The sequence below is a fragment of the Bos indicus genome, chromosome 4, assembly GCF_029378745.1.
Source record: "Bos indicus isolate NIAB-ARS_2022 breed Sahiwal x Tharparkar chromosome 4, NIAB-ARS_B.indTharparkar_mat_pri_1.0, whole genome shotgun sequence".
Classification (NCBI taxonomy): Eukaryota; Metazoa; Chordata; class Mammalia; order Artiodactyla; family Bovidae; genus Bos; species Bos indicus.
Window position 1 is genome coordinate 13,117,838 of NC_091763.1, and position 27,649 is coordinate 13,145,486.

Below are 27,649 nucleotides of genomic sequence, written 5' to 3' on the forward strand. Positions count from 1 at the left end.
AAGTTGTGTCTGACTCTTTGCAACCCCCTAGACTGCAGCCCCGGAGAAGGCAATGGTACCCCACTCCAGTACTCTTGCCTGGAAAATCCCATGGACGGAGGAGCCTGGTAGGCTGTAGTCCATGGGGTCGCTAAGAGTCGGACACGACTGAGCGACTTCCTTTTCACTTTTCACTTTCATGCATTGGAGAAGGAAATGGCAACCCACTCCAGTATTCTTGCCTGGAGAATCCCAGGGGCGGGGGAGCCTGGTGGGCTGCCGTCTATGGGGTCGCATAGAGTCGGACACGACTGAAGCGACTTAGCAGCAGCAGCAGCAGACTGCAGCCCACCAGGCTTCCCTATTCTTCATAGTCTCCCAGAGTAAGATTGCCTGCATTCAAATTCTGACCTCCTTCCTGTTCACTTCCTGCCTGAGAGAGGGCCAGATTTAACCTCTTCGAATCTCAGCCCTCATTTACTAAATGGGGAGATTGATAATAATCCAAGGTGATTCTGGGTCCAAAAGTTTGGGAAGATATATGTTAAATTAGACAGTTTTCCTTACCATAGGACTTTTCAGAATCCTTCATGTGCTTATATAAATTGTGACTATACCAAGGGGCACAAAATTACTAATTTATTGAACTAAGAGCTTTCATTTTTACTAAAAATGCCCCAGAACAAGTTTTGGGAAATACTGGCTTAGAAGAGTGAGATTGGGGTTTATAGCTAGAAGGGGAACTCATATTTGGTACATAAGGCACTGACTTAGCCCTGTGTACATCAATCTCCCCTCCAGCTTCCCTTCTGAGGGCAAATCCTATCTCACTATAGTAGGCAGATAATGACCCTCCACAGTTGTCCACAGGCTAATCCCTGGAATATATGAATATGTAAACTTACACGGCAAGAGGGATTTTGTAGATGTGACTGAACTAAAAACCTTGCAATGGGGAGATGATATTGGATTGTCTGAGTTGGCTCATCTCCTTAGAAGTGGAATTTCTCTTCTGGCTGTGGTCAGAGGAAACCTAACTATGGTAGGAAGTTTAGAAAGATTTTATGTGAAAAAGATTACATACATCATTGCTAGATTTGAAGATGGAGGGAGAAGTTATGACTCAAGGAATGTGGATGTTCTCTAAAAGTTGGAAAATTCAAGAAGACAGATTTTCCTAAAGACTATCACACTGACTCCTAATCTTGGCAGACTTATATTAGAGTTTTCCAAAGAAACTGAACCAGTGTTGGGTGGGAGGGGTTAGGAGAGATTTGTTTTAAGGAATTGACTGATGAGATTGCAGAAGTACAAGGAAAATTGAAGTTTGAGATCAAGGCAGTCTGGAGCAGAATTCCTCCTTCTTCAAGGGCCCATAGTCCTTTCTTGTAAACCTTCAACTAACTGGACGAGGCCCACCCACATTGTGGAGAGTAATCTGCTTTACTCAGAGTCTCCTCTGAGTCTCCTGTGTGCTTAACCACCCAATCATGTCCAACTCTTTGTGACCCCATGGACTGTAGCCCTCCAGGCTCCTCTGTCCATGGAAGTTTCCAGGCAAGAATACTGGAGTGGGTTGCCATTTCTTCCTCCAGGGGATCTTCCCCATCCAGGGATCAAATCCACATCTCCTGTGTCTACTTACTCAAATGTTAATCTCACCTGAAAAGAACACCTTCACAGAAATGTCCAGAATAGTCTTTGAGCATTAAATGTCTGAGCGCTGTGGCCCAATTAAGCTGTCACATAAAATTAACTGTTGTACCTACTAAGACCTGTGTTAGACTTCTGACCTACGAAGCCATGAGAAAATACATTTGTGTTGTTCTGGGCTACTAAATGTGTGGTAATTTGTTACTGCAGCAATAAGGAACTGATACACTCACCTACTACCCATTAAGCATTGCCATCAACTGTAATGCTAGTCATTTCCTACAGAGGACCTGATCATTTGTCTCTGTTTTTGTCCATTTTCCAAGTTCCTTCAACAGGGATGGATTTCAGTTCTGACATAGATTGCCAATCCAAATTCAGCCTCGGCTCCTGGACCTCCTCAATGATAAAGACCTTCATCTCACTCCAGTTCAACCACCCATTCCTACTGTGGCATCCTGGCTCTTTACATTGCTCCGTTATTTTCACTCCCTGTCTTTTCAACCGTCACTCCCTCAGTTACACCTTCCCAGTTCTTCAGTGATGTAGTCACTCCAGTTCCTTGCACCTCGCTTTAATCCAGGCCTGCCAACCCTCCTACCTTTGTTTCTTTTTCCTTACCCTGTGTGTCCTGATTGATGACTGGAACTACTGTCTCACCAACATTATGCCTTCTTTGACACAGCAGGGCTCTTTTGAGCAGGGCTCTTTTGAGCAAATATACCTAATCTCTGCTTATGTTAACTATCTACAACAATATGTTCAAAGCTAAAAAAAAAAAAAAGAAAAAGAAAACTTTTAGCCACAGCTATATAAACTAAATATATCAGCAAACTGTAAATGAAAAACTGAATGAAATTTCTACTAATTACATCATCAGAGGAAATGGATTGGGATATACATTTTTGATAAGCTGTCACATACTATCTCTTAAACAGAATAGGACAGGTACCACCCCCCTTTAAGGTTAGGGAGAGAAGTTGACTCTAATGTTCACTATTTGGCTTCATGGATTCCTTCCCCCCTTAATTTCTTCATCAGTCTATATCCACTGAGAATACAAACTCACAGCATGCCACATGTCAGGAATTAGAGAATATCTTGTATTCTCAGTTGATTAGTCACTACCTGTCTTACAGAGCTCTCAAGTGTGAAGGCAGTAACAAGAAGTCCAACTGGGAGGCTATGAAAAATACACTGGCCCACGGGGAAGGAACGTTACCCTGACAACTCAGGAAAAGATAATTCTGCAACTGCTTCCCCACAAGAAATAGAAAGATTGAAGCCTTCTGCTTTAGCTCCATTTAAAGTTTGAAGGGGAAGTGGCCTCTAAGAAGCCTAAGCAGTGAAAAAGGGATAAATACAAAGGGAACTGGGGGTAATAATTCCCTCACGCATCATCCCCAGTTCAGTTCAGTTCAGTCACTCAGTCATGTCTGACATTTTGCGACCCCATGGACTGCAGCATGCCAGGCCTCCCTGTCCATCACCAACTCCCAGAGTTTATTCAAACTCATCTCCATTGAGTAGGTGATGCCATCCAACCATCTCATCCTGTCGTCCCCTTCTCCTGCCTTCAGTCTTTCCCAGCATCAGGGTCTTTTCAAATGAGTCAGTTCTTTGCATCAGGTGGCTAAAGTTTTGGAGTTTCAGCTCCAGCATCAGTCCTTCCAAGGAATATTCAGGGCTAATTTCCTTTAGGATGGACTGGTTGGATCTCCTTGCTGTCCAAGGGACTCAAGAGTCTTCTCCAACACCACAGTTCAAAGGCATCAATTCTTCGGCTCTCAGCTTTCTTTACATGTCTAATGGAAAAACCATAGTTTTGACTAGACAGACTTTAGTTGGTAAAGTAATGTCTCTGCTTTTTAATATGCTGTCTAGGTTGGTCATAACTTTTCTTCCAAGGAGTAAGCATCTTTTAATTTCATGGCTGCACTCACCATCTGCAGTGATTTTGGAGCCCCCCAAAATAAAGTCTGTCACTGTTTCCACTGTTTCCCCATCTAATTCCCATGAAGCAATAGGACCAGATGCTGTAATCTTAGTTTTATGAATGCTGAGTTTTAAGGGAACTTTTTCACTCTCCTCTTTCACTTTCATCAAGAGTCTCTTTAGTTCTTCTTCACTTTCTGCCATAAGGGTGGTGTCATCTACATATCTGAGGATATTGATATTTCTCCCATCAGTCTTGATTCCAGCTTGTGCTTCATCCAGCCCAGCATTTCTCATGATGTACTCTGCATATAAGGTAAATAACTAGGGTGACAATATACAGTCTGAACGTACTCCTTTTCCTATTTGGAACCAGTCTGTTGTTCCATGTCCAGTTCTAATTGTTGTTTCCTTACCTGCATACAGATTTCTCAGGAGGCAGGTCAGGTGGTCTGGTATTCCCATCTGTTTCAGAATTTTCCACAGTTTGTTGTGATCCACACAATCAAAGGCTTTGGCATAGTCAATAAAGCAGAAATAGATGTGGTTTTGGAACTCTCTTGTTTTTTCGATCATCCAGAGGATGTTGGCAATTTGATCTCTGATTCCTCTGACTTTTCTAAAACCACCTTGAACATACGGACATTCACGGTTTACGTACTGTTGAAGCCTGGCTTGGAGAATTTTGATCATTACTTTGCTAGTGTGTGAGATAAGTGCAATTGTGCGGTAGTTTGAACATTCTTTGGCATTGCCTTTCTTGGGATTGGAATGAAAACTGACCTTTTCCAGTCCTGTGACCATTGCTGAGTTTTCCAAATTTTCTGACATATTGAGTGCAACACTTTCACAGCATCATCTTTTAGGATTTGAAATAGCTCAACTGGAATTCCATCACCTCCATTAGCTTTGTTTGTAGTGATGCTTCCTAAGCTCCACTTGACTTTGCATTCCAGGATGTCTGGCTCTAGGTGAATGATCATACCATCATGATTATCTGGGTCATGAAGATCTTTTTTGTATAGTTCTGTGTATTCTTGCCACCTTTTCTTTTTTTTTTTTCCACCTCTTCTTAATATCTTCTGCTTCTGTAGGTCCATACCATTTTTGTCACTTATTGTTCCCATCTTTGCATGAAATACATGCTATGAAAGTAATGCACAAAATTCTCTAAGCTAGGCTTTAGCAATACGTGATCTGTGAACTTTCACATGTTCAAGCTGGTTTTAGAAAAGGCAAAGAAACCAGAGATCAAATTGCCGACATCCACTGGATCATTGAAAAAGCAAGAGAGTGTTAGAAAGACATCTATTTCTGCTTTATTGACTATGCCAAAGCCTTTGACTGTGTAGATCACAATAAACTGTGGAAAATTCTGAAATAGATGGGAATACCAGACCATCTGACCTTTCTCTTGAGAAATCTGTATGCAAGTCAGGAAGCAACACTTAGAACTGGACATGGAACAACAGACTGGTTCCAAATAGGAAAAGGAGTATATCAAGGCTGTATATTGTCACCCCGCTTATTTAACTTTTATGCAGAGTACATCATGAGAAATGCTGGGCTGGAGGAAGCACAAGCTAGAATCAAGATTACCAGGAGAAATATCAATAACCTCAGATATGCAGATGACACCATCCTTATGGCAGAAAGTAAAGAAGAATTAAAGAGCCTCTTGATGAAAGTGAAAGAGGAGAGTGAAAAAGTTGGCTTAAAGCTCAACATTCAGAAAACAAAGATCATGGCATCTGGTCCCATCACTTCATGGTAAATAGATGGAGAAACATTGGAAACAGTGGCTGGATTTATTTTGGGGGGGCTCCAAAATCACTGCAGATGGTGAGTGCAGCCATGAAATTAAAAGACGCTTACTCCTTGGAAGGAAAGTTTTGACCAACCTAGATAGCATATTCAAAAGCAGAGATATTACTTTGCCAACAGAGGTCCGTCTAGTCAAGGCTATGGTTTTTCCAGTAGTCATGTATGGATGTGAGAGTTGGACCATAAAGAAAGCTGAGTGCTGAAGAACTGATGCTTTTGAACTGTGGTGTTTCAGAAGACTCTTGAGAGTCCCTTGGACTGCAAGGAGATCCAACCAGTCCATCCTAAAGGAGATCAGTCCTGAGTATTCATTGGAAGGATTCATTTTGAAGCTGAAACGCCAATATTTTGGCCACCTGATGTGAAGAGCTGACTTATTTGAAAAGACCCTCATGCTGGGAAGATTGAAGGCAGGAGGAGAAGGAGACAACAGAGGATGAGATCGTTGGATGGTATCACCTACTCAACGGACATGAGTTTGGGTAAACTCCAGGAGTTGGTGATAGAAAGGGAGGCCTGTCATGCTGCAGTCCATGCGGTTGCAAAGAGTCAGACACGACTGAGCGACTGAATTGAACTGAACTGAACAGTTGAATGACAGTAGCAGCATGCAGTTTTTTTTTTTTTTTTTAAGTGAAAACACCATCCAGTCATAAGATATGGTCTGATATCATGAGCACAAGATTAGAGCAAAGTAGTATGATAATAGTACGTTTTCCAAAGTCAGAGTTATTCAATCTTATCTATGGCTACTTTACTAAATTTTAATCAATATTTTCTTTTTTGGGGGGAATAAAAAGGATAAAAAATTAAAACATGTTTAAGGTAACTGAGCTCAGTACCTGCATGTGGATTGCTCACATCTAGAAAGATATCTTTTCCTTAAGGCTGAGTAAATTAAAAATAAACTGAAGAATAAATAAACATAGGCTCTATGAGAAGTCTACATCCCAAGGGATGAGAAGCAATAATCGGATGCATCAGCAGATAAGCTTTGATATGAAAAAGATTTGCTTCAGGAGATAGAAGGAAATAGTTCATGATATTTGCTTCCTGTTTTCAGTTTGTTTTTTTTTTTAAAAAAAACAACAGGTAGCTGTTAAAAAGAAGCAACTTCTTATGAGAACAGATTGTGTCTTAAATGACTTGGTTTATTGGCTGTTTATAAAGCCAGGCTGTTTTTCTACTCCCTCACTGGCCTTTCTTCAGTCCTGTTTTCCTGGATTTGTTTCTCTTTTTCATGTTTAAAAGTTTGTGGTGGCGGGGGGGTGGGCCAGGGTTCAGTCAAACTTTTCTCATCTAAACTCACCCTGGTGATCTTATCTAGTGTCATGACTTCGAATATCATCTGGTGGTGCTCCCTCCCAGGTTCGTATCTCCCAGCCTGACTCTCTCCTCTGAAAATCAGCTCGCCTATCCTACATGTTTGACCCGCCTCCACTGGGTGTTGGATAAGCGCCTCAAGCTGACCATGTCCATACTGCACCTGGGTCTTAGCCCATCTTAACACGCGCCATTTTTATAAATGGCAGTTGTAGTCTGCAAGTTGCTCAAGCCAAAAGCGTTAGAAGAGATCTGTGTTTCCTGACTTTCCATCACACCTCATACCCTACAAGACCTGTTGCTGTAGCTCTGGTCTGACCACTTCAAACCACCCCCACTGGGACCACCTTAACCAAAGCCATGCCATTCTTGTTGGCTACAATAGCAGACTTCAAATAGTTTCCTTGCCTTTGCACTTTCCTTTTTTACAGCCTACCCTCCACACAGGCAGTCTGAGTAATCTTTACAAAAGATGAATCAGATCGTTTCACTCTCCAGTGCTTCCTCCCATATTTAGAATATCAAGTCTTCCCTGCGGCCTTCTGTGCCTGACCTCATCTGATCCCTGCTTGCCTCACCAATGCTAGTTCCTACTGCTCCCTCTGTTACTCACCTCTTTTTTTAAAATCTCTGATTCATCCACTATTTCTTTAATTAATTTTTATTGGAGTATAGTTGCTTTTCAATGTTGTTCTAGTTTCTGCTGTCTGGCAAAGTGAATCAGCTATGCATTGACATATCTCTCTTCTTTTTTGGATTTCCTTCCCCTTTAGGTCACCACTGAGCATTGTGTAAAGCTCCCTGTGCTATACAGTAGGTTCGCATCAGTTATCTATTTTGTCCATGTGTGCGTGCTAAGTCACTTCAGTCGTGTCTGACTCTGTGACCCTATAGACTGTAGCCCGCCAGGCTCCTCTGTCCATGGGATTCTCCAGGCAAGAATACTGGAGTGGGTTGCCATACCTCCTTCAGGGGATCTTCCTGACCGAGGGACTGAACCCACATCTCTTACGTCTCCTGCACTGGCAGCAGGTTCTTTACCACTTGTGCCCCCTGGGAAGCACATAGTGGTGTGTGTATATGGATCCCAATACGCCTCTTCTGATGCTTGTCCTTGCGTTTTCTGAACACGTCACGGTTGTTCTTACCTACGCCAGAGCCTTTTCCCTTGTTGCCTTCCCTTTGCCAGGAAAGCTTTTCTTCACGATCTTCATATGGTATACTTTCTTGCTACACAAAAGTCAGGTACTACCAGAGGCATTAAGTGAAAATTTTCATTTTCTTCCCTCATCATTCTCCATCACTTTACCCAGCTTTATTTTTCTTCATAATATATCATTACCTATAATTTTATCATATATATATGTTACTTTTTGTCTGTCTGCTTCACTTGCATGTGAAGTCCATGAAGTTAGGGACATTACCTGTCTTATGTCCCAGAGCCTCGAACAGAAGCTGGTACATAGTAGAGTCTCAATGAATATTTGTTGCATTAATGAATGTATCAAACAGTAGGAACACAAAGGCAAATAAAAAGAGCATCTGCTCTCCCGGATCTTAAAGTGATGAACCCAAACTTGTTGTTCCTTAGCACTCTAGATACATTTTTTATAGCGGAGGGACAACCAGCACAGTCAGGAGTAAGGGAAGGTTTTTTTAGAAGACATAGTGCTGAGCCTTTAAGGAGGAGTAAAGTTAATCAGTCAAAGAAGAAATTCAGTCATTTCAGGTCAAGGAAACAACATAAGCAAAGGCACGTAGGTATTTGCACAGAACTGCAGGATGCTCAGTAATTAAGGCAAAGCGTGAGGCAGAAGACAGCAGGAAAGAAGCCTGGAGAGGAAGAAGCTGGACTGTGGACGGCTTTATCTCGTATGATGACAAGCTTAGACTGTATCGTACAGAAAATGGAAAGCCATCACAGGCTTTTATGAGACAGAGCAATACAGTCAGATATGTACCTTGAATACCTTACTCTCGGGATTATGGAGGGTGGGTCTGAGCACATGGCAGGCAAGAGGGCAAATGCAGATATACAAGCCAGACAGTGGGCACAGGGTTGGAACGAATAGTCAGGGGGATGAGAAGGGACGGGGAATGGAGTGTGAATTTCTGACTTTCACTTTGATTCACTGGGGCCAAAGCATTGCTGTTTATTGAAATATAGCTTATATGAATAACAGGGTAAGAAGGAAACGAGTTTGGGACATGTTAAGTTTTAGTGCTCAATGAACCTCCAACTGTTTTTGTTCAGAATGCAGTTGTATCTGAAACTCAGGGGTTAGCTCAAGACTGGTTATATATATATATGTAATATTTATTTATTTATTTGGCTGTACCAGGTCTTAGTTTAGCCATGCAAACTCGTAGTCACGGCCTGTGGGATCCAGTTTCTTGACCAGGAATCAAACCCAGGCCACCTGCATTGGGAGCCCAGAGTCTTAGCTGCTGGACAACCAGGGAAGTCCTAAGACTGGTCATTTATTTTTTAGCAGCTTTATTGTGATATAATTTGCTTATATACAATTCATCTATTTTAAAGTGTGTAATTCAGTGACTTTTAGTATTTTCACAAAATTATGCAACCACCACCACAATCAATTTTAGAACATTTTAATCACCCAAGGAGAGAACTGTATCCTTAGCAGTTATCCCCCCTTTTCCTTCAACCGCCACTCCCCACCACCTCAATCCTAGGCAAGCACTAATTTACTTTCCATTTCTATGAACTCGCCTGTTCTGGACTTTTCATATGCGTGGAGTCATACAACGTGTGGTCTTCTGTATCTGGTTTCTTTCACTTAGCTTAGTGTTTTCAGTTTTGAAACGATGAAATGAAACATTGTGTTACTGCTTTGTTCCTCTTTATTGCTGAATGATGTTCCATTGTATCGATAGGCCACATTTTGTTCATATGCTTACCAGTTGCTGCGTGTGTGGATTGTTTTATGTTTTGGCTGTTATGAAGAATGCTGCTATGAATAGTTCCATGTAAATGTTTGTGTAGACATATATTTTCATTTCTATTGAGTAAATGCCCAGGAATGGAATTGCAGGGTTATAAGGTAACTCTGTGTTTTAACTTTTTGAGGAATTGCCATACTGTGTTCCAAAGTGGCTGTACCGTTTTGCATTTCTTACCGTCAATGTATGAGAATTCTCATTTTTCTATTTTCTGACAACAATTGGTACTGTCTTTTTGCTTGTTTCATTGAAGTATAATTGATATACAATATTATATGTTACAGGTGTACAATATAGTGATTCACAGTTTATAAAGGTTATACTCCATTTATTGTTATAAAATATTATAAAATCATCAATAAGTGGTGCTGAGAAAATTGGACAGCTAACTGTGAAAGAATGAAATTAGAACACTCCCTTAACACCATACACAAAAATAAATTTTAAATGGCTTAAAGATCTCAGTGTAAGGCCAGACGCTACAAAGCTCTTCAAGGAAAACATAGGCAGAACACTCTTGAACATAAATCACAGCAAGGTCTTTTTTGGCTCACTTCCCAGAATAATGAAAATTAAAAAAAATAAACAAATGGGATCTAATTAAACTTAAAAGCTTTTGTACAACAGAGGAAACCATAAACAAAAGACCACCCTCAGAATGGGAGAAAATATTTGCAAATGAAGCAACTGACAAGGGATTAACCTCCAAAATATCCAAACAGTTCATGAAGCTCAATACCAAAAAAAAAAAAAAGCCACAATCTTAAATGAGCAGAAGAGCTAAATAGATATTTCTCCAAAGAAGACATACAGGTGGCCAAGAGGCACATGAAAAGATGCCTAGCATCACTAATTATTAAAGAAATGTAAATCAAAACTACAATGAGTTACTACCTTACACCAGTCAGAATGGCCATCGTCAAAAAGATCTATGAACAGTAAATACTGGAGAAGGTGTGGAGAAAAGGGCACCCTCCTACACTGCTGGTGGGAATGAAAACTGATATACCCACGATGGATAATAGTATGAAGTTTCCTTAAACAGCTGAAGATAGAACTACGATATGACCCAGCAACCCCCCTCTTCAGCACATGCCTGAAGAATACCATAATTTGAAAAGATACATGTGCTCCATTGTTCATTTCAGCACTATTTACAATAGGCAGTATATAGAGGCAACCTAAAGGTCCATCAACAGATGAATTGATAAAAAAGGTGTGGTGCATACATATAATGGAATATTACTCAGCCAAAAAAGGAACAAAATTGTGCCATTTGCAGAAAGGCAAATGGATGGTCCACCCATGTGGATGGACCTAGAGAGTGTCCATACAGAGTGAAGTAAGTCAGAAAGAGAAAGACAAATACCGTACATTGATGCATATATGTGGAATCTAGAACAAATGGCACCGATGAACCTATTTGCAGAGCTGAAATAGAGACACAGACATAGGGAACAAACATGTGGACACCAAAGAGGGGAGAGGCAGGGATAAACCGGGAGACTGGGATTGACATAGAGACACTACTGATAGCTTACGGTGAACCACGTCAGACGCATGATCTCCAAAGAAGAAGATTTGGCTTCGGGACCAGGGACCAGGCTTGATCACCCAAGAGCGTTTGTGTAGCCAAGTTTTACTGAAGTATAAAAGGGGACAGGGAAAGCTCCTGACATAGACATCAGAAGGGAAACGGAGAGTGCCTCTCTCTCTGGTCTTATCAAGGCCTTATATACTTTTACCAGGCCCATTCCCTTAACATATATCTTAAATTAACAAGATTAGAACTAACAATAGAAAGGTCTCACCAGACCCACTCCCACAAGTCTTAAAATAAGGGGATTAGAACTAACAGAAAGATCTTACCAGACCCACTCCTATAATATACATTTTAAGATGACACAGGATTAGGCAGAAGGTTCTCAAGAAGGAGAAACATGTCCTCAAGTAGGACACATTGTTGTTATATAATCCTTAGTACAGAGTTTAAGATAAATTGTTTTGTTGTGATACATTGTTGTTATATAATCCTTAGTAGAGTTTAAATTGAGTGTTTTGTTTCAGCTCTAGGCTTAAAAAAAAGGAAATGTTTGTCCTTTTCTCCTCCTTGAGAACTCCAGACCCCTATCTCCTTCTCAAGAGCCCCAGACTGCTCTCTCCTTCTTGGGGACCCCAGACTGCTTATCAACATACCTAGGAATTGTATCTCCCACTGCTATGTATAAAATAGATAACTAATGAGAACCTACTATATAGCACAGGAGAAAAAAAGGAAGGGACAATCTTTGTAGGACATAAGTTAATCTTAAAAATTCATTCCAATATACAGTTGGTGCAGACAAATGCTGTTTGATTCCACTCACATGATATATTCAAATTCATAGTCAGAAACTACACTAGTAGATGCCCGGGGTTGGGAGGGGGTGGTGGGATGGGGAGGAAGAATGGGGACTTAGTGTTTAATGTGGACAGAGTTTTAGTTTAGGAAGGTGAAAAATTCAGGAGGCTGATGATGGTGACAGCTGCAGAATAATGTGAGAGTACGTAGTGCCACTGAAATGTACAGTTGCTGCTGCTGCTAAGTTGCTTCAGTTGTGTCCGACTCTGTGTGACCCCATAGACAGCAGCCCACCAGGCTCCCCCATCTCTGGGATTCTCCAGGCAAGAACACTGGAGTGGGTTGCCATTTCCTTCTCCAATGCATGAAAGTGAAAAGTGAAAAGGAAGTCGCTCAGTCGTGTCTGACTCTTAGCGACCCCATGGACTGCAGCCTACCAGGCTCCTCCATCCATGGGATTTTCCAGGCAAGAGTACTGGAGTGGGGTGCCATCGCCTTCTCCGAGAAGTAACTACTGCTCATCTATATCTCTTTCCCTCCAGGCTCATGGAAGACCACACTTTCTCGTCTAGTCCTCTTACAGTTCAGCAAGATCAGATGAGCCTTTTGACTAGTGTCATGTGAATAGAAGAAATGAGTCACTTCTAGGTGTAGGCAATGTAAAGCCCACATAGGGTTTTTAAAGTCCCTTTCTCTCCATGTTGTTGTGGTATTGGAGGAAACCTCAGATAGCGATGGGGAAGCCAGAAGACCAAGGTAGCTTGGATTCCTGGTATTCTGTAACTACAGTGGACAATGTGAGAGTGATAAACAAACTTTTATCATATTCAGCCACTGAAATTTGAGCATTATTAAGAATGTGAAAGTGAAAGAAAGTGAAAGTCTCTCAGCCGTGTCCGACTCTTTTCGATCCCATGAACTGTAGCCGGCCAGGCTCCTCTGTCCCTGGGATTCTCCAAGCCAGAATACTGGAGTAGGTAGTCATTCCCTTCTCCAGGGGGATCTTCCCAGGTCTTCCGCATTGCAGGAGGAAGACCTGGGTTCTTTACCAGCTGAGCTTCCAGGGAAGCTCTCTAGCTACCAGGAGTGTTCTTATAACACTATAATTTAGTCTATCCTGATTAAATCCTAGCCTAAGGAAAATTAAGAATACATTGGCAATCAAAAAAGAGTTGAGTAGCTTCACTAAGGGAAGGATAGAAATGTGACTGGGCAACAAGAACCAGTATTTCAAACTGAGTTCAACAGGGTGGAGGTATATGAACCTTCAACAGGGAAGCCACAGCAGGCAGGACCAATAAGATATTTGGTAATGGTGATATTAACACAATTTGCTCCAGAAGATATAGGAATTGTGAGTGCCGTCATGTTGGATCAGTCATCTGCAAAGATATTGCAGAGTGATGTCAGGACAGATAAAATAAAGACTGAGCCTGATACCTGTATCTGATGAAAATGGGAGAGTGACTGGGAGCTTGTGAAATGGTAGGTGAGAGTATAAAGAGTAACCTCATTGGGTGACATAAACCTTGATCGATGAGGGGTTGCACACAAGGCTGAGAGAGTGATGGTTCAGAAGCACCACTGTTGATCTAGAAGAAGGCAGGTCTCAACTCCAGACCTTGGAGAATGTAAGTATATAGAAATGGGGCTTTAGGGGAAATGCCATTTCATTTAAGATTTCATTTAAGATAAGACTAGGAAAGATACAGGAAAATGAATTTGCCATAGACTGTAGATTGAAAGGGCAAAATTGAAACTAGAACAAAGCAGGCTGCTGAAAATGTGCTTTGGTGACAGTTAATAACAAACTCGACACTGCACAAAATTGCATCCTTGACAAAGAAGCAGACTTGAGAAACAATTGCAGAACCTGCAGAAAGTGAAAAGCCCTGAATATGAACAAATCTCATCTTTGAATAATAGGTGTTTCTAAAAAATGATAACTATTAATAATAAGCAAGACAATATATGTAAAAATCCTAGTGAGTGCTTGAAAAATAGCAGACATTATTAATATTTTCATAAAAAAACACTGAACAAATATGCTGTCTTATTCTGCATAAAAGCCTATGCAAAACCCTAGCATGGTTTTAAACTGAAGCTGGTGAATTTCAAGCTGAGGAAGAAAGTGTCTCAGATAAAACTATTAGCTACTTAGGATTCTAAATTTCTACCTGCAGTTAATAAACTGAAGAAAATTCCTTCTCAAATCCTTACTACTATAACCCATAAGAATGTTTTCTCTACATTTCCATCTCTTCTTAAATATACTGCAGGCCTCTCTAACCAATGAGACTAATGACTGTTCACTTTGTTTTACCACAGTTTGTCTAAGAAAAGTGTAATATTTAAAGGTGATATTAAGAAGAATGCCATGAGTAACTTACCACTTTTTCACTCCTGCATTTAGGATAGGAATTTAAAAAACCATGAAGGGATTTTTTTTTTAAATCATTGACCATAACTTGTTAGAGGGTGATGAACATTTTGAGCAAAAAAAAATTTATAGCTTTCAATACATATAAAAATGTTTCCTTTTTGAGTCTGACCAAAACTTTAAAACAGGTAGTAGAAAAAAATTTCTTGTATAAAAGCCAGTTATTTATGTGAAGATGAAATAGGTGAATTTGGTTCCTAGTAAAAATAAATGAAAAATAAAACCTGAGCCTAGAGATATCTTCAATAAAACATCAGCTTTCAACAATGAAAATAGTACAAGTACACAAACAGTGAATAAATAAAAAGTAAATTGCTTGTTTCATTGAGCATAATACCCTCCATGTTGTCACAAATGGAAATTTCATTCTTTTTTATGGCAGAGTAGTATTGTTGTGTGTGTGTATGAGAGCGATGCTTAGTGAAATAAGTCAGGCAGAAAAAGACAAATACTGCACTTTTCACTTACACATGGAATCTAAAAAACAAATATAACAAAGTAGAAATAGACTCAGGGATACAGAGAATAAGCTAGTGGTTAAAAAGGGAGAGGAGAGGAGAAGGGACAAAGTAAGTGAAAGGGATTGAGAGGTATTAATACAAGCCAGCAGTTACAAACTAAATGTCACAGAGATGTATAGCACAAGGAGTATAGTCAATATTTTATAGTTACTTTGTATGGTGTATAATCTATGGAACTATTGAGTCAGTGTGTTGCATGCCTGAAACTAAAAAATATTGTAAGCCAATAAATAAAGGTAGGAAAGAAGGAAGGAAGCCAGTAGCCAGGCCTCGTGGTTATATTACATGTAACCTGTATCATTACAACCTGTTTTATTTTCTATGTTGTGTTTGTCACTGTCTGAAATGGTCTTGTCATGTACTTACTCCTGTGCTTCTTTTTTCTTTCTCAACTAGTATGGAAATTCCCTGGTGGTAGGGGTCTTGATCCTTTTTCACACTAGTCTGTCTCTGTTCCTGACACAGAACAGGCTGCGTGAATGAATGGATGAATCTTGAGATGAACACTTGATCCTTGTTAGCAAAGAAAGCATCTCAAAGAATATGGATGAAATGTTCACTGTTGGGACCAAAGGTGTAGTAGCTTAAGGGGGAAGTCAGAACCCCAGAGAATTCTGAAAGCATGGTAGGATTTCTCATTTTTGCTCCTCTGACCTAAAGGAAAATGAAAGAGGCTGGACTGAAGATAAGGAAAAGAGAACACTTTAATGTAGAAACGAGACAAACCACTTCCCAGTGACATTTATGCCACAGTATTTTATCAAATAATAAGGTGCAGCCCTAAGTCGAGAGATAATTCAGAATTTGAGAGTGTTCCCTTGACAGAGGGTGGTTGGCTCTCCAATGTAGGGTGCTTAAGGAAGTTATGCACAGAGAGAGCAGAAACAAAGCATAGAACTAGCAGTGTTCAGCTTGTCTCTACCTCTTGCAGCCGGCTGAAGGTCTGAACAAAGTGAAGACAGTCAACACTGTACAAATTCAGGTTTCTAGGAGAGAAGGCAATGGCACCCCACTCCAGTACTCTTGCCTGGAAAATCCCATGGACAGAGGAGCCTGGTGGACTGCAGTCCATGGGGTCACTGAGGGTCGGACACGACTGAGCGACTTCCTTTTCACTTTTCACTTTCATGCATTGGAGAAGGAAATGGCAACCCACTCCAGTGTTCTTGCCTGGAGAATCCCAGAGACGGGGGAGCCTGGTGAGCTGCCGTCTATGGGGTTGCACAGAGTCAGACACGACTGAAGTGACTTAGCAGCAGTAGGAGAGAAAACAAAATAAACTGGTGGAGGGAAAGTCAGAGAAGAGTAAGACTCAAGGAGATTGCACTCTATTGTTTCAACTGTAATAAAAGGTTTGCATTTAATAGAAGGCTTGGATAAAACTGTCTCCATCAAGAGTTAATAAGCTAAGAGAGTAATCTGTAGATACAATGACTGGATGTGGATGACTGTCCATTCCCCTCCGATACCAACTCCTGCGCTTTTGTTTTATAAGTTTATTATTTCACTTTTTGCTTGAGTTTTATTTACCTGAAATTTAACACGCACATACACAAACATACACACACTCAGACACAAGATCCAGTTTGTGCTTCCACAGCATTGTTAGTCTTTGGTCCCAATATTTTATTAGATATTCCATTATTTCTCCACTGACTGCACTGCCCCTTCTGTCATTCCAGATGCATTCTATAAGTAGGTTTGTTTCTAGGCTGTACGTTCTTTCTCATACTCTATTTTAAAAATTGAAGTTTAGTTGATTTTCAGTATAAATTTGTATAAATTTCAGTATAAATTTGTATAAATTTCAGGTGTACAACAGTGTGATTTACAATTGTTAAAGGTTACACTCTATAGTTGTTAAAAATATTGTCCATAATCCCTGTGCTGTACAATATATCTTCGTAGCTTATTTATTTTATACATCACGTCGTAGTTTGTACCTCTTAATTTATACCCTCTACTCCCTTGCCTCTGCCCTCTTCTCTCTTCCCACTGGTAACCACTAGTTTGTTCTCTGTATCTGTGAGTCTTGTTTCTGTTTTATTTTATTTATGGATTTGTTTATTAGATTCCACACATAAGTGATAACATATATATATATATATACACACATACATACACAGTCACTACACGTTGTTTATTCATTCTTTTGCTGTTGGACACGTAGGTTGTGTCCATAAATTGGCTATTGTAAACCGTGCTGCTATGAACATTGGAATGCCTGTATTTTTTCAAATTAGTGTTTTCATTTTCTTTGGCTATACACTCAGGGGTGGAATTACTGGATCATAGGGTAGTTCTATTTTTGCTTTTGTGAGGAACCTCCATACTGTTTTCCATAGTGTCTGCACCAATTTACATTCCCACAAATGGTAGGGACCTAAGAGAAGTAGAAGATATTAAGAACAGGTGGCAAGAAGACACAGAAGAACTGTACAAAAGAGATCTTCACGACCCAGATAATCACGATAGTGTGATCACTCACCTAGAGCCAGACATCCTGGAATGTGAAGTCAAGTGGGCCTTAGGAAGCATCACTACGAACAAAGCTAGTGGAGGTGATGGAATTCCAGTTGAGCTATTCCAAATCCTGAAAGATGACGCCGTGAAAGTGCTGTACTCAATATGCCAGCAAATTTGGAAAACTCAGCAGTGGCCACAGGACTGGAAAAAGTCAGTTTTCATTTCAATCCCAAAGAAAGGCAATGCCAAAAAATGCTCAAACTACCACACAATTGCACTCATCTCACACACTAGTAAAGTAATGCTCAAAATTCTCCAAGCCAGGCTTCAGCAATACGTGAACCGTGAACTTCCAGATGTTCAAGCTGGTTTTCGAAAAGGCAGAGGAACCAGAGATCAAATTGCCAACATCCACTGGATTATTGAAAAAGCAAGAGAATTTCAGAAAAACATCTATTTCTGCTTTATTGTCTATGCCAAATCCTTTGACTGTGTGGATCACAATAAACTGTGGAAAATTCTTCAAGAGATGGGAATACCAGACCACCTGACCTGCCTCTTGAGAAACCTATATGCAGATCAGGAAGCAACAGTTAGAACTGGACATGGAACAATAGACTGATTCCAAATAGGAAAAGGAGTACGTCAAGGCTGTATATTGTCACCCTGTAACTTATATGCAGAGTACATCACAAGAAATGCTGGACTGGAGGAAACACAAGCTGGAATCAAGACTGATGGGAGAAATATCAGTATCCTCAGATATGCAGATGACACCACCCTTATGGCAGAAAGTAAAGAAGAACTAAAGAGCCTCTTGATGAAATGAAAAAGGAGAGTGAAAAAGTTGGCTTAAAGCTGAACATTCAGAAAGCTAAGATCATGGCATCTGGTCCCATCAATTCATGGCAAACAGATGGGGTAACAGTGGAAAAAGTGGCTGACTTTATTTTTAGGGGCTCCAAAATCACTGTAGATGGTGACTGCAGCCATGAAATTAAAAGACGCTTATGCCTTGGAAGGAAAGTTATGACCAACCTAGACAGCATATTAAAAAGCAGAGACATTACTTTGCCAACAAATGTCCATCTAGTCAAGGCTAAGGTTTTTCCAATAGTCATGTATGGATGTGAGAGTTGGGCTGTAAAGAAAGCTGAGTGCCTAAGAATTGATGCTTTTGAACTGTGGAGTTGGAGAAGACTCTTGAGAGTTCCTTGGGCTGCAAGGAGATCCAACCAGTCTATCCTAAAGGAGATCAGTCCTGGGTGTTCATTGGAAGGACTGATGTTGAAGCTGAAATTCCAATACTTTGGCCACCTGATGCGAAGAGCTGACTCATTTGAAAAGACCCTGATGTTGGGAAAGATTGAGGGCAGGAGGAGAAGGGGACGACAGAGGATGAGATGGCTGGATGGCATCACCGACTCGATGGACATGGGTTTGGGCGGACCTCGGCAGATGGTGATGGACAGGGAGGCCTGGCGTGCTGCGGTTCATGGGGTCGCAAAGAGTCGGACACGACTGAGTCACTGAACTGAACTGAACTGACATGGTGTTGATTACAGTTTGCTTGAATACCTGGTAGGATAAGTACACCCCTTTCATCATCTCTTCTTTCCTTCTTCTTCTTCTTTTTTTTTTTTTTTTACAAAATTGATTTGTTCATTACTTTTTGAAAAATTATGTAAAAAATGTTTGAATTACATTGCAATTATAGGTTAATTCAGGGAGAATTGCCATCTTTTACCCTATTGAATCTTTCTATTAATGAACATAGCAGTACTTTACATGTAAGTCTTTTGCCTTCAGTAAAGTTTTTATCATATTCTCCACAGTGATTTTGTCTATATCCTAAAAAGTAAACAAGAAAAACATAAGCAACTCAGTGAAAAATGGCAGAGACTATGAATAGGCAATTCATATAAGCTAAAATCTTGTTGCCTGTAGACATATGAGAAAACACTACTGCTAACAAGGGCAATGCAAATTAAATCAAAATACCATTTCATACTAATTGGCAACCATTAAACAGTGCAATGGTATCAAGTGTTGGAAATGATGTTGAACTTTTAAACTCTACTGATGGACATATAAATTGATATAATACTGATGAGTATAATATGGTTGAAAATGTTCATATGCTATTACTACTAATTCAGTTTCTCTCTATAAAGAAACTCCTGCATGATTTAAAAGATATGTGTTATTATAAAATGCTAAAACAACTTTAGTGTCTTTAGCAGAGAGATGGCTAAACTGTAATTAAACTGTTTAATTACACAATATAAATCTGTTCAGCTGTTGAAATGGAAAAAAAAAAAAAAAATCAGCTCTCTGCTCAGAAACAGAAAATGGCTGACAAAGGAGGTTGCAAAAGTGAGTACCGCTTATATGGTTTTTAGGAAAACAAAATAAAAGTGTTTATGTTGTTTATGGATACGTATGTGAGTAATGGGCTTTCCAGGCGGCTCAGTGGTAAAGAATTCACCTGCCAATGCAGGAGACAAGGGCTCGATCGCTGATCCAGGAAGATCCCCTAGAAAAGGAAATGGCAACCTACTCCAGTATTCTTGCCTGAGAAATCCCATGGATAGAGGAGCCTGGTGAGCTGCAGTCCATGGGGTTGCAAAGAGTCAGACATGACTGAGCACGTGCTCGCACACACACACACGTGAATAATAAAAGAACAAAAATTTACAAAGGAATGACAAAAGTCAACTTTAGAATAGTTACTTCTGAGGTGAAAGAAAAGGAGGGAAGAAAGGAGAAAAGGGCTGGCTTTTTTTCTGTAAAATTTTTTCTTAGAAAAAAGAAAATCAAAGCAAATATAGCAAAGATTAGTATCTGTCAAATATGGATAGAGGTATATAGAATCACTGCAGGTGGTGACTGCAGCCATGAAATTAAAAGACGCTTACTCCTTGGAAGGAAAGTTATGACCAACCTAGATAGCATAGTCAAAAGCAGAGACATTACTTTGCCAACAAAGGTCCGTCTAGTCAAGGCTATGGTTTTTCCTGTGGTCATGTATGGATGTGAGAGTTGGACTGTGAAGAAGGCTGAGTGCCGAAGAAATGATGCTTTTGAACTGTGGTGTTGGAGAAGACTCTTGAGAGTCCCTTGGATTGCAAGGAGATCCAACCAGTCCATTCTGAAGGAGATCAGCCCTGGGATTTCTTTGGAAGGAATGATGCTAAAGCTGAAACTCCAGTACTTTGGCCACCTCATGCAAAGAGTTGACTCATTGGAAAAGACTCTGATGCTGGGAGGGATTGGGGGTAGGAGGAGAAGGGACGACAGAGGATGAGATGGCTGGATGGCATCACTGACTCGATGGACGTGAGTCTGAGTGAACTCCGGGAGTTGGTGATGGACAGGGAGGCCTGGCGTGCTGCGATGCATGGGGTCGCAAAGAGTCGGACATGACTGAGCAACTGATCTGATCTGATCTGATTATGTTTTCTGAGATTGTATTTTTAAGTTCTTTCATAATTTTTTTTTTAAAAAGCTTAGATTTAGCACTGATGTAAAAATAGATATTTAGATGTAGTAACACAGTAGATTTCTAACCTAACTCCATTTTACATATATAAACGTAAAATACTTTTGAATTGTAAATAAACATGGAAATTTCCAGGAATAGAGCTATGCAGCTAATCAAGGCAAAACTAAACCAAGATTTCTTTTCTCATTTGAAACACCATTCGTTATGGCAATGATATGTGTGGTATTTGAGTTATGGTACAAACCCCTGTGTCAATTCAACGATATAGTTGCTGGGAGTCTACATATGGATTCAAACAAATAACCATTTCATGAGTTCATCTAGGATAGTCAATAACTTATTAAAATGTATACTACATCATTGTAATTTATATTATTTTTAACAATCATAACTATATAGTTATGATTATCAGAAACTACTTTTATTTTGCCTTTACCTGTTAGCTAGGTACTAGATTTATTTTTAAAAGATTACATATGAAAGTGGATAATGTATATTATTTATGAATTTCATTGTGGAATAGAAAAGGCACGTCTCAGAGGGTTGCGAAGCACTGGTCTGGCCTCAAATTCCATCTCCCCGCTTACACACAAAAGTTTGTAAAAAAAAAAAATCGGCAAGAAATCAAGTCCATCAGGACAAGGAGGGAGGCAGGCGCCAGCTTAGGGATGGAGTCAAGAGGTGGCTTCGTTGAGTCTGGGAAGATCAAGCAGTGACAGTTTCTGCAGTAACCCAGGCCTGCCCCGACTCCCATGTGGTTTCGGAGGTGGTAGAACTTGGCGGGGAAGGTGGGTTCTTTGGAAAGCGCGCTTCTGAGGGCCAACTCATGGCCTGTAGGAAGTAGCAGAGCCCAGCAGAGGGAGCCATACGATGATGGATCACAGGTGATCAGCCCAGCAACAAGTGGGTGCTTGGAGGTAGTTTAATTTTACTTGGAAAAAAGGAAATGTGAGGTCTCATAACTAGGATTCATGTAATTGATTCTGTCTGTTGAAGGGTCAGGAAAGGAGACTATCATACAGTATGGGAGAACAGAAAACATTTAATTTTGACCGACACTGTGTTCCTCCTGTGGGACTGTGTCCCTGCTCTCCTGGCTTCAGGGGTATCAGAGTGCCATTCGGTGGCCAGTGTCCTCTCTGTGGCACTCTTACCCTATGTCCACTCTGCATCTTATTCTCAGTGCACACAAATCTGTTCTTTGCCTACTGATGAAATCTAAAAAGTCCTGGTTCTTTATAAAGCAATGCAAATTAAAAATTGTCTCTGTCTCATTTGCTACCATTTCAGACTAGTTCTGGAGTCTATCTTGCATAAATTAGAAAGTTCATGAAGGTCTTTCTTTCATTAGAAGTTACTTTACCCCAGAAATAACTTACTGTTCTTCCCTAAAATGAAAATTGCTACAAATTTTGTGGGGCTATAGTTTACAGAAATATAAAGAAAACTTTTCAAGAAACAGACTGTGTTCCCACATGAAAAGACTCTATATTGTAAGAATGTCAATTCTTCCTAAGTTGGTAGGCACACCACAATAATTTCCACGTGAATTAAATGCTAAATGTTTTAAAATATATACAAATTAAATTGTGATTAATCTGGCTAATGTTGAAACCTCTGAGAGGAGTAGGGCATTCTAATACCAAAACCAAAAACAAACGCACAAAAAAAATACAACGGGATTTTTTGATACCATTTTTTACTTCCAAAATTGCAAAAGAATTTTAATTACGTAACTACATACTAGGTGAGTAAAACAGCATTCATGCATCAATGAGAGACCGTTCAGTTCAGATCAGTCACTCAGTCAGGTGACCCCATGGGCTGCAGCACGCCAGGCTTCCCTGTCTATCACCAATTCCCGGAGCTTACTCAAGTTCATGTCGATCAAGTCTCCCTTTAAATAGCTCAGATGTTTCAGCTTAATGATTCCATTTTGAGGGAGTTTATGCTAAGGAAATAATCTTAAAATTTACACATAAATTTATCAGTTGTAGCATTAGTCATAAGATCAAAACTTTGGAAAAAGCCTTTACATCTAACAGTAGGGTAAACTGACTCTGTGGAATATTATGTCATTATTTTAAAATGATATTTTATATGATAACATAATAATACGGAAATGCTTTATAATAGTAAATAAAAAGCAATGTTTGTTTAAAAATATTGAAATATATCTAAACTAATTGTTAATTAGGGAAACATAACATTCAAACACAATGAGGTATCACTATGCACTCCCATACTGGCTAAAATTAAATAGATTGAAAACCCCAAATGTTGATGAGAACCCTCACACATGGCTTATGGGAGTGCAGACTGGTACAGTTCAGTTCAGTTCAGTCACTCAGTCGTGTCCGACTCTTTGCGACCCCATGAATCGCAGCACGCCAGGCCTCCTTGTCCATCACCAACTCCCGGAGTTCACCCAGACTCACGTCCATCGAGTCAATACCTATTTAAAAACATCTAATGACATCGGAGGGGATGCCCCGGAGGAGGGCATGGCAACCCACTCTAACATTCTTGCCTGGAGAATCCATGGACAGAGAAGCCTAGCGGGTTACAGATCAGACAGGACTGAGCAACTGCGCACACACAGACACAATACACGTTATATATTATGTTATGTCGTGGGCTTCCCAGGTGGGGCTGCGGTAAAGAGTCTGCCTGCCAGTGCTGGAGACGCAAGGACATGGGTTTGATCCCTGGGTCAGGAAGATCCCCTGGAGAAGGGAATGGCAACCCATTCCAGTATTCTTGCCTGGAAAGTCCCATGGACGGAGGAGCCTGGTGGGCTACAGTCCATGAGCCATGAAGAGTCACAAAGAGGCAGACAGGACTGACTGAGCGACTGGGCGTACACACAAACACACACACAGTGTTTGTGTGTATAATACATAATATTATATATTATGGGTGGACTTGTATCCCCTGTTTGCCCCCTAAAAAGAAGATATGCTGAAGTCCTAATGTCTGGCAGGTCAGCATGTGACCTTGTTTGGATACGGGGTCGTTGCAGATGTAATTCATTAAGATGAGTGGAGCAGCATGGGCCCTTGTTGCAGTACGTCTGATGTCTCTGTAAGAAGGCTGGTGTCTCTCTCTGTAAGAAGACTGGTGTGTCTGTAAGAAGACTGGTGTGTCTGTAAGAAGGCTGGTGTCTCTGTAAGAAGGCAGCCTTGTGAAGACACAGACAGGACCACGTGAACATGGCGGCGGCCCCGGGAGGATACATCCGCAAGCCAAGGCACACCAAGGATTGCTGCCATCACCAGAAGCTCAGAGTGGGGCACGAGACAGAGTCCCCCTTTAAACTCTCTCAGAAATAGCCACCTTTATCAACACTTCAATTTCACTTCTGATCTCTAGACTCATGAACAAATTTCTGTTGTTTGTAGCCACCCAATTTGTGGCATTTGATGTGGCAGCTCTAGGAAGCCAATACACATTTTCACATTAAAGATGTGTATTTTTTTTAACATTCCCAAGAATTTGTTTATGGTCTCTAATTTCTTGAATAAATCACAAAATTTAAAGTAGAAGGAGTCAAATCATTCTACTTTCTATGTAGCTCGTGGAAAAGTTCACTCAAAGACACAATTCAAATATAAAATAAGGCTCTCCTATTCAGGAAAACAAACCATTCAGCATATCTAGTTGTAGCAAGAGGTCAAGGATCCATTGTAAATGTCCAAATACATTAAAAAAAATAAAGGATGTGGTTTGTTCCAAGTTGGCCTGTAAATTTCACCCTGACCCTCTGATCCCTTTCTTACTGGAAATTCTCCAGTGTCTGAAGTGACCCCCCACTGGCTTCTGGGAAGACATTCATTTCATTTCACTCCAGAGCACAGAAGGGCTGACCTGAAGGGAGATCTGACCCAGAGCTGCTCCAGGGTGGAATCCTCATGAACTCGAATGGCAGATCTTCATGAGGGACTATCTTTGCTTATAATTCTGCTGTCTGAAGTTAGGAGCAGAGACAGTCTCAGAGTTTACAGAACAATGTGCTCTCAGAAACCTCACTAGGGGGTGGGTTTTGTATTAGACAGCCAGCAAGCTGGTAGGAGTATCCCCTTTCTTAAATGTGTTCCATATGATCAGAGGATGCCGTGAAAAATGGCATAAAGGAGCAACACATGGAGAACAGATTTTTAAAATTAACAAAATGCAACATGATTTCTCCATTACTTTCAAATTTTCAAATATCCAAAGACAGCAAAGCAAACAAAAAAAAATTTAAAGAAAAATAATGAGGTAGAATGGCACAGTGGTGAGAGATTATGAAGCTAGGCTGTCTGCTGTCAAACTTCTGTTCTAGTGCTTCTTAGCCTACTATAGTTATTAGCCTAAGTACAAATTTCTTCATCTGTAAAATTGGGATAAAAATGCACCTCCTGCAAAGAGTTGCTAGGAAGATTCCATGAGGAATATGAAAAGCATTTAGCTCAGAATTTTGTACATCGCAAGTGCTTAATAAATATTAGTTGCTACCTTAATAATAATAATGATAAAAGTCTTCCCAGATTTATCCTTGAAGTAACTATAAACATTTCCAGTAAAACTGATTATAGAGTAGACCCTCTGGGGTCATTTAGCTTACCCCAATTAAACTAGGATGAGAGGAAAATTTCAGTTTCTCAGATTGATCATTCTAGTACTTAACTTTCCTATCAGAAAAAATAAAATTTACTCATTTTCTTTGTCTGTTAAATAAGTGGTTGGATTAAGTAATTTCTAAGGAGATTTCCAAGCACTCATAATTTGCATTTCTAAATAGCCATTGTCGACAATAAATTGCACATATTACATACAATCTTTAATTTTTTTTTTTTTGATGAGTGTTTTATTTTCCCAGCTTCTATTATTTTCCTTTCAAAATGTGACCTTTACTCTAGTTTGGTCATCAGAGTATTTATTTTTGCTCCAGGTGTGTTCCAAAGGAGCCTCAAAGAATTCAGCGGCTTGATACTGTCAGTGTCCAGTCAGAAGACTGAATTTCTATACCACTAAAGTTCCCTTGTACCAAGTTTTTAGGTTTAGCTGCTTGGGAAGAAAAAAAAAATGACATGATATTTAAGAAATCTCATCAAGAAATTGATGACTTTTGAAGCCACACATATAACATATAAGCCTCAAAGATAGTGATATAACCTTTATTTATTTTTTTTAATACTTGCTATTTTATTGATAAAAGCTATTTGGTTATCAGAATCACTTTGTATTTCCCAATCCACCTAGGAGTAGGAACTAGAACTGAACTAACAATGCTGCGTTGCACAGTCCCAATCCTTCCTTCTCAGGCCCACTCTCCCATCACTCCATATATTTACTGCTTGCCCAGAAGGTGGCACTGTCCTTTCAAAGCAGTGGCTCCCATGGGGTCCAGAAATGGAACTTGGACAAATGGGTAGTCGGAAGCAGCGGGAAAAGGCCTGTTTAATGAGCCTTGTGAGTAATGGTAAAATATGTTTAAATAATTGTCTGCTTCAACCTCGCTTTCTAGGGGCGAATGTGAACATGAAGACCAACAACCAGGATGAGGAGACGCCCTTGCACACGGCTGCCCACTTTGGCCTCCCCGAGCTGGTGGCCTTCTACGTGGAGCACGGGGCCATCGTGGACAGTGTGAACGCCCACATGGAGACCCCTCTGGCCATCGCAACCTACTGGGCCCTCCGCTTCAAAGAGCAGGAGTACAGCCGGGATCATCACCTCATCTGCCGCATGCTGCTGGACTACAAGGCGGAGGTCAACGCCCGGGATGATGACTTTAAATCTCCGCTCCACAAGGCAGCCTGGAACTGCGACCACGTGCTCATGGACATGATGCTGGAGGCCGGCGCGGAAGCCAATCTCATGGACATCAACGGCTGCGCTGCCATCCAGTATGTGCTGAAGGTCACCTCCGTGCGACCCGCCGCCCGGCCTGAGATCTGCTACCAGCTGCTGCTGAACCATGGGGCTGCTCGGATATACCCGCCACAGTTCCATAAGGTGAGGCTGCCACGTGCAGAACTGGGCGGATGGGCAGCAGGGTAATGGGGACTCAGAGGGTGGCTCAGTCTGAAATCTCCAAGTCACTCAAGCCTGTTGGAGGCCTGGCTAACTGCCTCTGACCTTCAATCTGACCTTCCATTTGTGTATCTACCCCTAGCTATCTCAGCCTAGTCCACGTTTGTTTGAAATCTGGGCTGAGAGCAGAGAAAGAGCAAGAATAGCAGGTAATTGTCCATGGCCTGTGTGAACACCAGTGAACTGGTAGTGGCTTCCTGGGGGACTGAATGGGCAAGATCAGAAGGATACTGTGCCTCTGCAGAAGCGGCGAATGGCGCCACACTGCACACGCGGCTCTTCCACAGAATGTCTGCCTATAGATGACAGAGCCTGCTTTGGAACCGGTTTGAATACAGGAAAGGGCGGCTCAGTTTTCTACTTTAATGAAAACTAACATTTATTAAGAACTAATAGTTAATATTTATTATAGATAATAAATTATATTTATTAAGCACACTTATAAGTCATCTTACATTTCTTAATTTAATCCATTTAATTCTGTAATAATCTGATAAGGTAGATTATATTATTGTTCTATAAAGGAGGAAACTCAGGCACAGAGGAGTTAAGCAATTTGATCTCACACAGTGGCACTGTAGGTATTCAACCTTAGTTCACTTGGTGCTAGTCTTTAATTT

The 27,649-nt window shown here is 40.6% G+C and overlaps 1 protein-coding gene across 2 annotated transcripts in view; it reads left to right on the top strand.

Annotated features, from left to right (window-relative positions):
* The window catches only part of ASB4 (ankyrin repeat and SOCS box containing 4), a 79,258-nt gene that overhangs the window by 30,184 nt on the left and 21,425 nt on the right, over window positions 1-27,649 (top strand). For both annotated transcript variants that reach the window (XR_011566102.1, XM_019959712.2), the window contains exon 3: window positions 26,461-26,951. Coding sequence is in view for 1 of the 2 variants with exons in the window: in XM_019959712.2 (XP_019815271.2) it covers window positions 26,461-26,951 (491 nt within the window). In the remaining variant the exon portion in view is untranslated. The remainder of the gene's footprint in view (window positions 1-26,460; window positions 26,952-27,649) is intronic.